At 37.8% G+C, this 18,261-nt stretch overlaps 2 protein-coding genes across 5 annotated transcripts in view; one reads left to right on the top strand and one right to left on the bottom strand.

The window, feature by feature from the left end:
- mib1 (mindbomb E3 ubiquitin protein ligase 1) overlaps positions 1-11,278 on the bottom strand; it is a 68,802-nt gene extending 57,524 nt beyond the window's left edge. For all 4 annotated transcript variants that reach the window (XM_015369902.1, XM_015369901.1, XM_015369900.1 and 1 more), the window contains exons 1-4: positions 10,409-11,278; positions 8,033-8,204; positions 5,492-5,621; positions 1,350-1,454 (exon numbers count right to left, since the gene is read on the bottom strand). In XM_015369902.1, coding sequence (XP_015225388.1) covers positions 1,350-1,454; positions 5,492-5,621; positions 8,033-8,204; positions 10,409-10,637 — 636 coding nt within the window. In that variant the 5' untranslated portion in view covers positions 10,638-11,278. The remainder of the gene's footprint in view (positions 1-1,349; positions 1,455-5,491; positions 5,622-8,032; positions 8,205-10,408) is intronic.
- A 5,925-nt stretch (positions 11,279-17,203) lies between these two features.
- Positions 17,204-18,261, top strand: part of abhd3 (abhydrolase domain containing 3) — a 15,347-nt gene continuing 14,289 nt past the window's right edge. Inside the window, exon 1 of the mRNA XM_015369883.1 lies at positions 17,204-17,432. Coding sequence (XP_015225369.1) covers positions 17,271-17,432 — 162 coding nt within the window. The 5' untranslated portion in view covers positions 17,204-17,270. The remainder of the gene's footprint in view (positions 17,433-18,261) is intronic.

Below are 18,261 nucleotides of genomic sequence, written 5' to 3' on the forward strand. Positions count from 1 at the left end.
CGTTGAGAAATGTACGTCTCGTACATCTAAAAATTTCCAGATGAATACCAGCGTATGCCATACGTGGGACATAGGATACAGGTAAGTTATTTGATCATTGACATACGTTAATTGTAAGTTAGTCATGAGTCGTGGTGTCCAGCTTACCCAAAATCTATGAGTAACTTGTGTATAACTTATGCGTAACTTATCAAGAACTTATCTCCAACGCATATCAATGTATCTGATGTTTTCCAGATGACCACTGAACGTGTTTCTAACTTACAGCTACTGTTTAATGGCGTAGTGGCACCGTTTTTTTATGAAAAGGGGTTCACAGGAGGAAACCGTCAGTTCTCCTCCAGACTTCACCTCCATCATAGGGTGAGCGAGATGGTTAGTGTGATGGATCCTCCCTGCGTTCATGCCCACGGTCACCACCTACAAACTTCCTAGCAGACATGACGCTGAATCTGCTGTGACTGCAAACTTTCTTTTTCTTTATTGTTTTTTTGGGGGGCAGGCGGTAAACAGCAGCTATGTTAATCTTGCCTGCATCTTTTGATGCAGGCCTCATTCCTCCAACTTAAATTTAACTGATTGTTCATAATGTCCATGAAATGACACTTGTGCATTATTTCATGGGCATTACTCTGCAGTGAGTTATATATAAGTTAGGCTGTTTTTGGACATAAGTTATTCATTATGAATACACTATTCATATGACTGAAATTTAAAAAATACTAAGAAAGTTCCGCGTATGCCAGCGTTTTAGGAGATTCTGGGACGAAGTAAGAAGTTAAAAAAATCACCAGGTGAATAAATATAATTTTATAAAAACATAGAAACAATTCTTGCCATTGTGTTTTGGTTGGATCCTATCCTAACCTCTTGAACTAAAGCCTTGAAAACGAACATCAGATATGGAGCCATCAAGGGGAGTCTACCTTATGGTTTCCTCAGGAGGCAGATGTCAGCCACTTCCCACAAAAGTGAAGAAACCCGATTGGCCATTTTTGTAAAACAGCAAGTGGAACCCTTAGCCAATGAAAAGGGGGCTTTTTATTTGAGACACGCGTGTCGCTGCGTCCACAAAACCCTGAAAGTTGACCTGCATGTTCACTTGCCCCCCCCTAAAGAAGCAGGAACAGATTGCTTTTATCATGCAGATATCTTCCCCATTCCATCTGCCTCCACAATAGTTCCTTACACATTCTGGCTGTGCGGCTCTCACAAAGGCCTGGCAGGCATAGAAAGAGACCTCAGCCATGCGGTCAAACACAAAGGGCCCCTGACAGCTGTTCTTTTCAGGGACTACCAGTGAGTCAGTGAGGGAGGGAGCATCACAGTCAGACACGAGGTTTCCTCACCATTCCCTCAAAGCCGACCCGGTACAGGTTCTTGGCCCCGTTGTCCCATAGTACGTAGGCAGCGCTGTGAGGGCTGGCTGCACTCCAGTCCTGGATCTCTGTCACCTGTAACGTAGCATAGATCCAATTAGAAAAAAAGATTGTTTGAATTTCTTGAAGATAAAAAGATTTGGCAAACAAAATGAAAACTACAAATGCCTGGATCTAAGGTATCGGTCCAGGTTTCTGATCACAGCAACTTCTCCAAGTGCCTCTTATAATTCACCTGTCTGTGATTAAATCAGCTCTACTCAGAAACATTCCCATAATATAAAAATATTTTACATTTATAAAAAAGTGAGTTTTAATAATTACCACCCTCATAAATTCCCCCATAACTCAATGCAGTCCGGTTAGCGGTTTAATAGATTTCAGAGGCCTTACAGATAATGCTAAAGTGACACTGAATAATTTGTTTTGTATAAATATTTTAAAAATTTACTTAAAGAGAGATATAAAAATTTTATCATTTTGCTGAATTACATTTGGTACTATGAGATAAACAGGTAGGAATAAGTTGTCTGCAAAAACTGACAAAGGATCCTTGTAGAACACTAAAAACATTTTAAAGAAAATATGATCTCCAAAGCTTTGTAGTCTAGGCATATATTCAGGAAAACTACTGTACAGCTGTTTAAACAAATGCTGTTAAATCGACGGACAGAAAGAATAACCTACATAAGCATCAGGCATTTGAAAATACTTGAGATTCTCTTATTAAATACACAAAAGATTTAAATCTAGTGGATGTTGAAGATGATTTACTTCAGATAGCCTTTGCTATTCCTAAATCTAAATAAGAAAAATATATGTACAAAACCTGTTAATGTCCAAAAAGTTTTGGTAAAGGTGCATGTCTGCATATGTGCATGAAAATGACCAATAACTGTTTGCATTATACCATAAGTTGGAAAGGATAACCAATGCCAGCATGCTTTATGTTTTGTTTCTTGTTCTTCTGTTAAAATAAATAATAATATTGCTTAGAAAAAGAAAAAAAAAACATTCTAATCAGTACATTAAACCTCTCAAAAATGACCATCATAGCTGTTTGGTTTTTTTTTTTGAGAAAACAGTCATGATTGCTACCCTTTAAAAAAGTAAAATCGTTTTACTGAAGGCATAAATTAGCAATGACCTAAATTCAGAGGACAGAATCAATTCAACATTTGTACAAAAATTGGAAATCATAGATTTCCTCCATCAATCACCAGCAGTAAATTGCCTTCATAACGATATTAAAGAGTGTCGAAAGTTAAGTAAATGAATGATTTAATTTAATAACAAACCTCTAGTAAATACTGCAACACAACCTTAATTACTTGCAGCCTGTTTCCTGAGCCAACTGATTAATGGGCCTTAAGATTTAATATTCATGCTAACCTAACAACAGATCTCGGCTGCAGGAGATGTAGCCATGGTTTTCAACACAACGCAGTGCTGACAGCATCATAAAACAGCAATGAGATGCTTCATTAATTAACAGCACAAAATAATGTATTCCATCGAGGTGCTATAAATTGAAAACCTCAGACTCTGGGTAAGACTCCAATACTGTGTAAAACAAAGATCAACAGACTGAAATCAACAAACACAGATTTTAGAGTTTTTTGTAATGATGTTCAGGATTCTTTTGCTTTTTCCTCAACAAGTGGGCGATGCATGCAACATCTGTTACAGTAATTAAATTTAAATTATGCCTTTTTTCTCCCCCCATGGAACAAAGCAGATTCTGGGTTTATGTTTGTTTTCTTTCCTCCACAGCAACAGAGACCCCTTGTTGCCAGTAACTGGTTACAAGGGCTGTTTTAATCCCTCGACGCTAACATCAGTATTTTTAGTCGACATAAAATCTTTTAACAATTGATCCATTCTATTGTCTCCCATTTTTATGCAGACTAAAAAAAAAGTCCAAAGCCCCCCTGGCAGCAACCTGCAACAATAATGTTTGTGTTGCTACATCAGCCCTGCTTACTTCTTGTTTCAGCTCTGTCTGATCAGCAAATAGCTGAAACAAGATGATGCACCTCTGCTGTAGCACACCTCTGTTCAATAATGAGGAGGTAATTAAGTCATTTGATTCATGTGTGTGGGACCAGTGACTTATCTAAAACTTGCAGGATATCAACCTGCCTTTTTTATTAAGTCAGTTTTTTTTCTTTCTAATATCAAAATCTGTCCAAAGCCCCTGTCACACCATGACGATGTAGAATAGCGTATGCCTGACGTATGAAAATTCCAGCAAAAACGATGCCTTATGTTGGATAAGTTATGGGTAGGTTTTCTATAAGTTACGAGCATCCGCAAGTACATCGAGAAATGGACGTGGGGCATAAGATACAGATACAGGTAAGTTATTTGAACGTTGACATACGTTAATTGTAAGTTAGACATAAGTCGTGGTAACCAGCTTATCCAAAATCTATGAGTAACTTGTGTATAACTTATGCGTAACTTATCAAGAACTTATCTCCAACGCATATCAATGTATCTGACGTGATCCAGATGAACGTGTTTCTAACTTACAGCTACTGTTTAATGGCGTAGTGGCACCGTTTTGTTATAAAAAGGGTTTCACAGGAGGAAACTGTCGGTTTCCTCCTGACTTCACCTCCATCATAGGGTGAGCGAGATGGTTAGTGTGATGGATCCTCCCTGCGTTCATGCCCAGGGCCTCCACATACAAACTTCCTAGCAGACATGATGCTGAATATGCTGCGACTGCAAACCTTCTTTCTTTTTCTCTTTCTTTTTAATTTATTGTTTTTTTGTGGGGGGCAGGCAGTAAACAGCAGCTATGTTAATCCTGCGATTAAAGACATCTTTTGATGCAGGAGCAGTGATGCACCTGAGGGGCGCAGCTCTAACTGATGCTTCATAATGCCCATGAAATGATGCTTGTGCATTATTTCATGGGCATTACGCTGCAGTGCGTTATATATAAGTTAGGGTTTTTTTTAGGACATAAGTTCTGGGATATCAGACCTTGAGTTTGACGTCTCTGGGCAACAGCTTCTGATTTATTGTCATATAAAATCCTTTTCTCTCAATCTCGATTCTTGTAAGAAGAAAGATCATAAAAGTCTACTGCTTTAAGATGAGCTGGCTTAGAGAAGCAATGATCTTAATGAATTTTAATTCCTTGAACATTTTGATTTTCTGTCAGCATTCCTATAAATCATAACATGGTTATTTTCAAGCAGGATACTTGTTACATGTAAAAAAAAAAAAATGCTTTTTAAAAGAGAGGTTTAGAAAACAACGTAATAAACAACTGAATAATAACCTGGAAAACTTTGATTTGGTAATAGGAGCCATACTGTCCCCCTTTTCATCCAAAGTAAATTGTCCAAGAACCCAACCCAAACGCTCTACAGCCACAAGCTCTGCCCGGAAAGGAGGGTAATTAGATCACTTCCTGTTTTGTTTTTTTAACTATGGATCAAAACATGTCTAGGTTGAATTACTGATAGATTTGACCCTATGATACAAACGTAGAGACATGATAAGGCAGACGCAGCTATGCTGCTCCACTAATTATCTGCTTGTCCGTGTCTTAATGAAAATAGATTTCCTGTGAACAAGTCACAACAACATGCTTAATAAACCTGATTGAAGATATATTTTGTGTTTTTGGCTGCTTCAACAATTCATAGTATCGATCCTTCTGTGCATTGTTTTAAAAGGCTCTTCATAAACTAATAAAAGAGTTTGAATTTTTTTTGTTGTCTTTAGTAATTAAACGGCATTAAAAACTTTAATGAAAACAATTATAGTTAAAACATATATTCAAAATTGATCCTCCTCATCAAACAATGCAGGGAAGTTTAGTTTATCATTAAAGTGGTTAAAAGAAAGAGTTCTGTGTGGCTTACAGCAGCATTTTAACCCAGGCAGTGCCCTTCCTGTTTTGTCTGAGAATGTGCAGATTTCAATCAAATCAGATCCTGTGGTGGAAACTAGTTTTTCCAGCCAAAATCTTATGAACCAAAGAACTCCTGGAACCTTGTCTTGCAAGTTCACCAGACCAGCTATCATTTTAGATCAGTCACCAAAACAGATGAGTCAATAACCGAGCTGAGGTTTAGCGGTTTGTTTCTCACCTTTCCTCTCCTTCCGTTCCCTCCATCCTGGTCTTCCCATTGCCAGTCCACTCCTCTAACAACTCGGCCGCCAGCAAAGATCCCTCTGGCTGTAATTTTCTTTGACTTGCGCCGTGACTCCAGAAGCACTCTGCTTAGAGACACAATGGTAAACAGGTGATACTGAAGTACAATTTTTACTCACAAATGTGACACCTAACAGGAGAGGCTGCATTTATAAAACTGATAAGAATAGACAAGCTGCTGCTGCTTCAACTGTGTCTGAAATCTTAAGCTAAAATGTTAAAATAAAAAGTAGGTTTTTTTTTCCCCCTTTACTTGAAATGTCTAAGAAGATTTGCCGTAAAAATGTTAATGTGGTGGAAAATAAAAATGCACTCTACCAGATGTCAGCAATGGAGGGAGCTGGGAAGACCTCCACTGCCCCCCGTTCATTATGCAATGCCTGCCTCAGGGGATATAAAGTTGCCCTCTAGTTGAACAAAACGCTGCCAGCTGCTCGACCTTGTGCCTTATTTATGAAATTATAATAGGCCTGATGTCTAGACTATCATCCCAACAGTGGTCAATGCAAAATCAAAACCAGAATGTAGTAATTCAACTCCCTTTGAGGTCCAAATAGCAACTGATCTGCTTAAATCAACATCAACTGAAAAAATTCCAAATGCCTATGAAAAGAAAGGGAGGGAATTACTGAATAAAATTAGACTTAGACAGATTTGTCATTTTGTTTACACAAGTGTAAAAAAAAAAAAAACAGAAATTATGTTTAGAACAGCTGTCTGGACAATTTCAGTTTTTTTAAAGTGCAGCCTTGAAAAATAGTAAAAAAAAATATATAAAAACAATTATAAACATATGACAGTGTAAATTTACATTATAACATCCATTTCTTTTTTTTTTTTTTCTTTTTTACTAAAGAGCAATTGCTCCAAATTAAATAATTCAAGGCGGAATGTTAATGTGAGGAAATTTGGGAGGAAATGTTGCCCCGCTGAAAAGAATATCCATGTTTAAGATGGTATATGTAGCTAATAAGTAAGATTTCAATCATCTCTAGGCTTTGGTCATTTCAGTTTGTGTGCCTTTTTATACCAAACTTGTTCTTTCCACAAAAATGTCAATACAATACAGACATTAATCACATCTAATACAGATAGTTTATCAATAATTACCTTTTCGTGCTTACAGTTTTACAAACCCCTTATTTACTAGTCTTGTGTGATATTCAGTTGTTTTAGGGAGACCAAATATCCATCTTTCAAAGCTCCTATATTTGTCAAATCAAGTTATGATATCCTGAGATAAACTTATCTGTAATTATAGATGTTGTAGTAACCAGGTTATAAAGGAAGTCACCATGTCAAACCAGCATTAACTTTACCATTATGATTAAACATGTTTGGTTATAGAGAGTGAGGAAATGCTTGTGAAGCGCAAAAAATTTGTTCCATTATTTCGCTTCAGCAGAGGAGATACTTTACTTTAGAAAAAGCAAAACATTAGCCGATATTAGAGCTGCATGCATTGACTAAAACATGCATTTGCTCACAGATTCCTTTGGGTGTTCAGCAGCCATGTTTTAAGATAACATGAAGCACATGCATTGCTGCTACTTCCATATTCTATTAATTTAATTTCTTAATAAATTCTTCTTTTTTGTTTGAACTGAGACTTGTGTAACATTTGTTTTGTTTGTTCCTTTTTTAACATGTAAACAAATCAAATATCAGCAGCACATATCGCAGCTCAGTTAAACCAATTTTATAATAATCATTATTGGCATGGACTTTTAAAAAAATTTCTACTTCAAGGCTTTCATTTTTATTTTCAAATAATGCTGCAGTCTTGTTTTAACATGAAATATTATTTAAAAAAAGATAACAGATTGCTATAAAAACATCATCATTTCAAAGTAAAGAAGAGAAGGCAAGGCTTCTTCTTGTTGTGTTTTTCAAAGATCTTGTTGCACTTTAAACACTGAGAACTGCCTGGTTCTAGATGGCTGAGAATCTTCATCAGCAACTCGTTAAGAAACTTAAAACCATACACTGTGATTTATTATTTAACTTCACCTTTTTAAAATCAATCTAAATAAACATTCAAAAGTTAAACATTAAAATCATCTCAGACTTTTGATTCATCCTCAATATACCTTCTTATAGACCCAGGGGTAAGTGTCACAGTATGGCTGCATGCAGACTTATTAAAGCTATTAAAACCAACAAAAAAACGTTAATTTCATTTAAAAGACAAAAAAAAAAAACCTAAAGGTTAACATTAGATTTTTTTTAAGACTGAAACGTAAAAAAAAAAAAAAAAAAGAAAAGAAAAAACACCAAGCAGTTGCCTGGCAACTGATGGCTGGTAACATGCAGAGAGGTTCTCCTTTCCTCTTATGCAAACATAGAAAAAGTCTCACACTCCCGTCAGGTAACAGGGCTAGACTGAAGCTCTGAATGGTCCAATGGATGACAACAAACAGCAGGGATTATATAACTTACATAGGTCTAAGGTAGCAGACAACAGTGCAAAACAAACCTCTCGCTGCCTGGGGTGGTGATCCTGTAGAAGCGGTGCCTCAGGTGATGCTTGTCTCCATGGTAACAAGTTGTGCAAAGGTCATAATTGGTGCACTCCGCACATTTCCAGCGAATGCCAATGATTGGCTGTTGACGACAGGTGTCGCACATGGTTCCGTCATGTTTGATACCTGAAAGGGAGATAGACGTGTGTACAGGTTAACAGGTATGGATTGTAGAGTCCTAATTCCTTTCTGCATTCGGTCGAAGCAACAAAGCATTTGTATCGTAAGACATGTTTTTACTGTCTGCTGTTTTTATTAGTCTAGCTCTAGTTTCAATAGCAATAATTACAACTAAGCTGGACTGGCCGCTTCTGCAACCTTTAAAGGTTTTCTTTCACGATGTGACTCATCCTTTAGAATAACAATAATAACCACAGAGTACTGCTTCTTCGCCTCTGGATTCATCATGCAGCCTAAACGAACAAAAACTGCTAACTGCTAGTAACTGGAAGAAGAACAGAATGATAGCAAGGTATAAATATTTTGCATCTAGGTTTTTTTTTGGCTAGCTAACAATTTTAAAATTTGTTTCAAAATAAGGCTCTTGTTTTTCATGCATAACTTGCTATACAATGCTACTGCACTTGGATATAAAAGGTACAGGATATGGCAAAATGGGGAGGTTTTTGTTTGTTATTTCTTGACAGTATTTTTTTTTTATCCTTCTGCAGCAAATTGTGTTCCATTAAGTGTTCATATTAAAAAAATGGCAGAATGAAGATCCACAGGTTGGACCTTAAAGAAAACCGGGGATCTATTTAAGCCATATCTCAAATTTCTACTAGTTCTATCTATTTTAATTTTGACACCGGGTTCTTTGAGGCAAATCTTATTATTAAGACCACAACTTCTACAGATGGGATGAATCAGCAAACTTGTTGTCCATTAAGATGCGCCAATAAATTTGCAAGGGATCAAAATGGATCTCCTGAAATCCGTATTCAGCAGCTAAAATACAAATTGTCAAAAGAAATCAACAAAATAAAATGAAATTAAAATCCCTACGATTTTCAGTCTACAAAGGTATCAACTAACCCGAGAGCTTTATTTTTTATTTGTTTAAATCAAACCCAAATTTAAGGACATATGCTTTGAGGCACAAATGGAGTTATAAGTGTCTTTGTTTGATGCTGAATTAAGAACTACTTTTTTCAGGGAATAACCACTAGCACCTGTTATACTCTTCATTGAACAGTACTATTAGTAGTATTAGTAATAGCAGCACCATATTTTTTTTCTCCCACGCGGTTTACATTTGATCACTGCTGAACTTTAAGGAAAAGAAATGTTCATTTACTGCTAAGCTGCTGCTCATTCACTGACTGAAAGCTGTACAAAACAAAATTTTATTTTGTACACACTGTGTATACAAAATGACAATAAAAGTTATCGATTCTTTAACAAACTGAAACGTTTAAAATATGAATCAGCATATCAGACCTTGAAGTAAGGCAAGAAAATTTTACATTTTACAATCAATTTCTGCATTTTTTCCTGTGAGGTACCTTTGTAGTGACATTTGCTTTCCTGTAGATATGTTTAAGGCAGACTCTTACCAACAACCTTAATAACTTGTAACATTCATTATGATTTTGCGCAGTTTTATCTCAGTCAATTAAATAACATGCTGCTGTCATTTTGCAGATCTCTGATGTTATTTCTATCTTCAAATTTCCATTACTGTAAAAATGTCCATATCTGTATATTGGTTATTTATTCTACAATTGCACAGTTTTATATTGATAACACACTTTACAGTACAGTATTTTACTGTTTAGCTTTAAATCTTAATTATAATGTTATTCTTATACACTTTTCCAAGGCCTACAGTTGTGTGACCATTGTATCTATAATCTTTTTACTGCTGTAAACGCCAGAATTTCCCCATTGTGGGACAATAAAGGGATTTTCTATTTCTATTTCTTGTAAGCACAACTTTGGGGAGATTCATCAATGACCTTTAAAAACTTAGGTTAGTTAGGAATTTGATGCAATAACAGGGGTAATGTTTTATATTCTTCATTATCGTTTGGGCTAAAAGTATCTACCAATGCTGCTGTAATAAGCCTTATCAATTCATCTTTAGTCACCAGTTCTAAGAGATCAGCCTGCCAAAAAGCAATCACGCCTTAATTCGTGACTCTAAAGCAAGTTTCTTCAGCAACAGAGCTAGGCATGTACAGTTAAAAGTATATGCCATATCTATGTTTATAAGTTACCCCGATAGTCTTTCCCTCTTGTCACAAAAAAAAACAAAAACACATCTGTTGCACTGGATCTCTCTCAAAGTAAAACAAAAAAAAAAAAGTTCTGCACATCGCTAAAGTTACCTGTTGGAGCACTGTCTAATATTCTAATGTCATAAGCTCCAGAGCAACGGTAGTTGGCAGCCGTCCCATTATCCCAAACAACGACCACTTCTTCTGGACTTTCGAAACTCCTGACAGTGCCGACATGCCCCTCTCCTCCGTCCTGTTTACCCCACTTCCAATCGGGTCCACGAACCACTCTGGCTCCGACTCCTTCCATCATCGCCCGGTTATTCCTCCCGGTGGTCATTTACGATCAAGAGCTCGCAAACAAATAACGTGTAGGGTTAGCGAGCTAGCAGACTTATGCTAGCCAGCTGTTGAGAGGGCTGGGTAGGCAGTTTCCCAGAGCTCTGAAAGCGAGTCCAGACAGGAAAGAAGCTGGGGGAGAGAAAAAAAAAATCCACAATAGCTAGTCCGCTGGCTCCAGTCCGCTGGCTAACCCAAGGAGGGTGCTGGCTCGTTTTGGAAAACTACAAGCTAACGTTGTATGTGAATCAATACTTGGGTGATGCCGCCGAGAGGGGAAATCTTAGCTATAAAAACATACGATTCCGTAAAATATTTCCAATTTGCATAAATCGAACTTTTTTAGTTTTCAACTCTCCCACAGTTCAAACACATTACAGCCACCTCTTCAACTTAGCAAGCTAACGAGCAAAATGCTATGGATAACAATGCTAACAGTAAAAAAAAAAAAAAATTCCCCCTGGTTCCCCTTCAGTGAGAGCAAATGTTCTTTTTCCGGCGGCCGCTCGTCTTTGTCGCTGTGTAGAAAAGTGCACAAAAATATCCAACGGGTTCCCTTTGTTTTCTCCAGACTGCACCATGGGCTCAACTCAGAGTATACGCGTCGCCATTATACTCAATCATCGCTCGAGCCTCAGACGAGCAACAACTAGCTACGGAAATACACGATGAGGCACGAAGAAGAGAGCCGAGCGCGAGAGAGTCTGTTTGATGTGGAAACAGAGAATGACGTTAAAACGCCAAAAAAAAGTCGTCAGTTTGCGGTCAGAACTGAGCATACATATATTATGAAATATGTATCTTATGGGCAAAAACATTCAACAAAGAAAAAAAATGTTAGCTGTTAATGAACAGAGGCGTAGCCAGAACATTTTTATAAGGGGGACCAATGTACACTGAGGGGTGGCCAAAAGTGGGTAGGCACCAGAACCTCAGGGCAATGGCGTAACTATCGGTAAGCAAAGACTGCAGTTGCTTAGGGGCCCCCGACCTCTTAGGGGCCCCGTCACTGACACCTGGTTGGCCCCCTACGCAATTATGGACTAGGATTTCTCTTTGCAAATGTAATGGTGCGAAAACTTCCTCTTATATCCACTTGACACTAGGTTGACTGACTGGACCTTATTTATATTCCAACAAACGGCAGATTTCAGCATGATGGTGAGCCGTTTCAACATGACTCCAATAGCAAAGCAGACAGTGGTACTTTTAATTACTATGTTAATAACTGTGTAAAGTGCATTAGACGGTTGGTTAAAAAAATTAATACAGTCATATAATGTGTTTCAGACCGCAATAAGGATCTTAAAAGAACAATGTATTTGAGTATTTTATTTTGTACTCACTACAACTTGGAATTATGGGTAATCCAGAGCGTAGTTTTACAGATCGGGTGTTGTACTTTGTATGGGGCCCTCCCAGATAATGTTGCTTACGGGCCTATTGTTGTGTCATTACGCCATTGCCTCAGGGTCAATCTACACTGTTCCAACAGGAACAAGCGTCCATATTTCTAAATAGAGACAAATTATAGTTTTCTACAGCCTTTGCTAACAAATAGATGCATATATTTAAACATCACTCTAGCTAAAAGGTATATTGGATAAAATTCTTTCAGGAGCGAACATCTTTTCCATCGTCATTACTTACCTACTTTTATCAATATCATTCTACATTAAATTGATATTAACAAGTGTAAATATCTACATAAATTGATAATTTAATAGGTTTTTATTAAAATAGTTATTTACAGTATCTATGATTTCACTGAAGACTCTTAGATGACTTGCAGAGACACATTATTTGCTCTTTACGGCATATAACACAAAATCTAGTTGTGAAAGAGCAGGAATTGTGTACTAATCATCTCTAATGTTGGTATATTGATGTGCATAATTAACCACAGTGTTTTTGTTGTCAAGTCATTGTAAATATATAGAAAAGTAAAATGTTTTGAATATTCTACTTGAGAGAAAAAAAATGCTAGGGGTGGCAATGGCCACCTCTGGCCCCCCATCAAGCTCCGCCCACGGTAATGTAACCCCCAGATTTACTATTTCTAAACAAGGAATTGGAGACCCTATCTATTGTTTAAACCTCTATGTCACTCACACCTTACTTTGTTAAAATTTCCCACATACAGGTAAAAAAAACTACAACACTATTTTAAAATGATTGACTCTTTTTACAGAAAGCTAAAAAAAATCTGCTCTTATTGATCAACTCAGAGCATTTTTAATTTACAGGTACTTGAAAACACTTAAATAATACAAGGTTGTTTAAAATTTTTTATGGATTATCAAGATTTTAATTTCAAAAATGGATTTAAAGTATAGAATTTGGTGTACTAATTTCTGTGCTAAACAGTCTGGAAACATTTTTACATAATTGTCTTGCTTACAGCAGTCCCTCACATCGAGCATGCATATAGTGACAGTGGAGAGGAAAACTCCATTTTAACAGGAAGAAACCTCCAACAGAACCAGGCTCAGTGTGAGCATACTTCAAACAATATATCATATTGAGAGAACAAAGTCACACTCAGGGGCTTAAAAATTGAGCTTTTAGGCTCCTTCTCTGCCTCATGATCTAAGAAAGAAAAAATCCCACCATGGCGAAAGAAGCATTAAAATGTAACCTAAATGTGTAAGTCTGGCTTTTAGACTTCAATGGTTTTCAAAATAAAATATCGAGCACATCTACACATGGACAATGACATAGGTATGGCACTAAGTAGTCCATCCACTACACATACACTTGAGAACAGTTTGATCATCAACAGTTTGTTGAAAAGTTGTTGTTATTCAGTGGGGATATACACTGTTGAAAAGATGATATACGTACAATATTCTGATGGAATAAACATCTATATATTTTTTTTTTATTGGAGGAAGGTTGTTGATTTTTAGTAACAAATCAGTGTGCCTACCTATCATATGCATAATAAATATCTTCTTTGTGATGCATTATAAGATTTTTGGTTGTAAACTATACTATTGTTTATATGCTTCTCCTCCAAATAGAGGGGCTCACTAAATATGCATATAAAGAGTTTATATTTCTGTTTCATTTATCATGAATGTAGCTGCTTCAGAATTTGCACTGACAGTAAGATTTGCAGATACTACCAAGTCCTCATTGAAAAGAGCTGCCAGATTAATTTAATAAGTAAGAAAAATAAACCTATCACACATAGTGTTTACTTTTCAACAGCTAAAGTAAATAAACACCTTTTCTAATAAAATTTAAGATTAAGTGGCAGTCACTCCAGTTTACAATCTAAATGAAGATGTAAACAGTTGTAGTGGTCCAGTGGTTGTTGGTTGGAAAATGATTTACTCCAAAACAAGTCTTTGCTTTGGCCTCCATATAATCTTAGGGCGGCTTAGATTTAAAAATGAGAGAGAGAGAGAGAGAGAGATGATCATTTTGAAAATAGCTCAAATGTCATGTATTATATAAATTATTCAGGATCTGTGAGTGTCTAAGAATAATCAAATTTGTATACACAAAGTCTCCTCAATAATACTGCAATACCTAATAAATCTGTTAATCCTGTAATCTGTAAATACTTTAATACCTTAAAAAATATGTTTTGCATAGTAACCTTGTAAAAAAAAAACGTTTCTGCACTAGACAACACAGTTTCTGTTGGGTTGTAGTGTTGCCTCAAGGCCCTTTGGATTACAATATATTCTCTGTTAATTAAATTACTGAAAATGACTATGCGGTGAAGCTGGAACATTTGAGTCCCTTGTGAGTCTGTAAACACAGGTGCATTACTACGCTTCAGTTATGACATCAGGTTTACCGCTGCCCTACAAGTATATTTCATTTGTTTTAATCACTTTCTGAAAACGTTTTTGTATGTATTTTTTCTGTAAAATTATAATGAATGATTTTGAACCTAGTTGCTCTATGAATTCACAGGAATGAGATTACAAGTAAGTATTTGTACTCTTAATTCATCATCCTGTCATCCAGTCTTTGGGTAAGAGGTGGGGTGTGATCTGAAATCATGATGCAATGACATAAAGTAAATAAGGTGAAAATTATGTGTTTTATTGTCTTGAAACTGTTTTTGTAAATCACCATTTTGATTCTAAATTGTGAATCAGATCACAGTGTTATTTATCCGTAATTACATATTTCAATGTCAATATACCAAGTTTTGAATTTTTAATCTTTAAATGCTAACATAAACAGGGAGGTCAAAATTAACATTACAGCTTCTTGCTTTTGTCTGTGAACACAAAACACAATCTTCTAAGTATTATCCATCCATCCATCCATCCATCCATCCATCCATCCATCCATCCATCCATCCATCCATCCATCCATCCATCCATCCATCCATCCATCTATTCAATCTCCTTTCTCCTGCCACCTCCACTGGCTCCTTAGATGTGCACTGGTTGTAGTCTGAGCCCCCTCCAAATGACTGAGGTTCCCTCTCATTCTCTGGAGAGTTCCCTCACACCTTATAGAAAAGACACATTTTGGCTGCTTGGATCCAGAATCTCCTTCCTTCAAAAAGCTCATGACCAAAAATGAGGGTAGGGGAGTAGATCAACCAGTAAAAAAAGAGCTCCCTTTTGACTCAGTTCTCTCTTTACTATAACAGACTGGTACAGTACCTGTTTTACTGCAGATGCACCAATACTTTGTTCTATGACCATGATGAAAACCACATTGCTCCTACTGAATCCGAGGTTTGACCATCCAATGGACCTTCCTCTCCAGAACCCTGTAATAGATTTTACCAGAGGTATCGAGAGTGTGATACCTCTGTAGTTACAACACACTCTTGTGTAGGGTGGAACACTACCCCAGTCTGCCCATCCAGGGTAACAACATTAACAAACACAGCCCCACAACATCCACAGCCTTGAGGTACTCAGAGCCAATCTCATCCACTCCCAGGGCTTTGCCTGAGAGGAGTATTTTAATCACCTTTAATGACCACAGCACCAGATCTGGGAGAACCTGACCCAAAGCCCCCTGGCTCACCTTCCTCAGTGGAAATTGTGCTGGTGGGATTCAGGAGGCCTTCAAAGTATTCTGCCCACCAACCAATGAAGTCTGGAGTTGAGGTTAGGAGCATACCATCCCAACAGTGTTGATGCTACACTGCTTCCCCTTTCTGAGATGACTGATGGTGGACCAGAACCGCCGCAAAATCATACGGATGTCATTCGCCAAGGCCTCTTTGACTTTGTCCCATGTCAGAGTTTTTGCCTCAGCGACCAACCGAGCCACGTGTAGCTTGGACTGCCAGTAACCATTGGCTGCTACCAGAGTCAAGAAAGGTCAAGAAAGCCTGAAAATACTATTTTTTCAGCTTAACAATACCCCTCACCACTGGTGTCCACCAGTGCATTTGAGGGGTACCACAGCAACATGCATCAACAACCTTGCGACTACAGCTCAGACTAGACTTCTCGTCAATGGAGGCCAGGAGCATGACCCACTTGGACTCAATGTCCCCCATCTCCCTTGGAATGTGTTTAAAGTTCTCCTGGAAGTGGAAGTTAAAAGCTCAGTCTAATGGGAGACTCTGCCAGATGTTACCAGCTAATTTTCACAACGGGTTTGGGCCTGCCAGGTCTGACAAGTTTACTGCCCCACCATCGGAGCCAACTCATCACCAGGCAGTGGTCGGTGGACAGCTCCGCCTCTCTCTTCACCGGAATGTCCAAGATGTGCGGCCACAGATCAGATGAAACAAAAACAGTCGATCATTGAACTACAGCCTAGGGTGTCCTGGTCCGATTAAAACTGACTAAAACTATCACATATTGTAATGACTAAAATGCGTCTGCGACTAATAACAGTTTTCGTCCTGAAGACTAAAACTAAATCTAAGATGTCTGTCAAAAACAAAACTGGTTATCATACTCATCATAAAGGGTCTCTGGGCTGAACTTTGTCTAATTTCTCACCTAGGACCTGTCTGCCTTGGGTGACCCTACTTGAGGCATCAAGCTTAGCACCTAGGGTCACTGAAACACTCAAACCCCTTCAGCACGGTAAGGTGGCTGTTAAGGGAAATCAATAAATATGATAGTCTAAATCAAATTTCATCATGACCAGCCATGTGCAATTTATTTTTATTTTACATGTTGGTTTTAATATTCAGGTATAAAAAAAAGAATATAAAAGCTTCTCAGTTAAATAACAATGATATTATATTTTAATCTACCATGGGTGGGATGTGGTGTTCTTTTGTATTGTTTATATAGGGGAAACAAATAATCCCAATGAAAGCACTGTAAAACGTACAGTAATTATTAACTGGCCAGATTGTAAAAGCATCATTCTTTATATTATTACAGAAATGTAAATGTACATTGAATTGGTCAAAATAGGGTAAATTCTTTGAGCTTTGTGTCACTGGTCAGTTCAATCAGAGCAATGTACCTTCCCTGTCTGGCCTCCAGGGGGCAGAGTAACACCTTTTGGGAGTGCCATGCATGCCGGTCAAAGAGCGCCACCTCTCGCCTGTCCTTATATTCCTCCTCTCCTCAGCTCCCCTTGACCGTCTCCTTCACAGTTGGCTCGCAGGCAGACGCAGCTGAATCCCCACTGAGCTGGCCGCTGTCCTTATTCCGAGAGAGACAAGAGCAACCTTGCAATGATCTCGCTGGACTTGAATTTCAACGTTTTGACAAGGGACCTGTCACATTATTTGGAAAATCAAGTGAAAGTTGGGCTTTTCGGCTCAGGAGTGGGGCTGTCTCTGGTGCTGGGCTTCAGCGCAGCTTATACCTGCTACTATTTAATTTCTGTAGCCAAGGTAAGTCAGTGTGAACTCCACCACCCACGTCCACCGGGCTGTGTGTGTTCAGATGTGGACGACAGATGGGTTTACCCTTGAGGAGCATCCTTTGGCTGTCAGGGATGACAGCCGAATGGTGCGTTCACTGACCGCGGTCTCTGCCGGTTACAGCACATGTGCTGCCGAAACACATTAATAACTTTCGCCTTCAGCATTATGACATATAACATCTGTGCAGCTGTGGCTTAATAGCCAAAGCTGGATGGAGAGACTATCCAGCCAGGCGGGAAATATATATTTTATTTACCTGAAACGAAATATGTTTCGACACCGGCTACGGTGCTTGAAGGGTTTTATGTAACGCATTTGTGTTCCACCCGGCGAGCTGTGGATAGGCTGCTCGCATTTAAACTTCTTGCAGCAGTAATGGTCATGTACAGAAGAGGATTAGGGCCACTGAAAAAAAAAAGTTTAACTGATTTTAACATTTTATTTCAGTATAATGTGAGAAAAATGTAAGAATTTTTACTTTAATCTCAGAATTCTGACTTTTTTCACAGAATTATGCCTTTAAACTCAGAATTCTGACTTTAATCTCAGAATTCAGCATTTTTCCCCCTCAGAATTCTGACTTTAATCTCAGAATTCAGATTTTTTTTTCTTCTCAGAATTCTGACTTTAATCTCAGAATTCAGATTTTTTTTTTCTTCTCAGATTTCTGACTTTAATCTCAGAATTCTGACTTTTTTCTCAGAGTTTTGGATCTTAAAGGAATAGTACACCCAAAACATGATTAGCCTTCATTTTCTACTCACCCCCATGCTGAACAACACTCTGGAGTACTTTT

The sequence above is a fragment of the Cyprinodon variegatus genome, unplaced genomic scaffold (assembly GCF_000732505.1).
Source record: "Cyprinodon variegatus isolate N-32 unplaced genomic scaffold, C_variegatus-1.0 Scaffold39, whole genome shotgun sequence".
NCBI classification, from domain to species: Eukaryota; Metazoa; Chordata; class Actinopteri; order Cyprinodontiformes; family Cyprinodontidae; genus Cyprinodon; species Cyprinodon variegatus.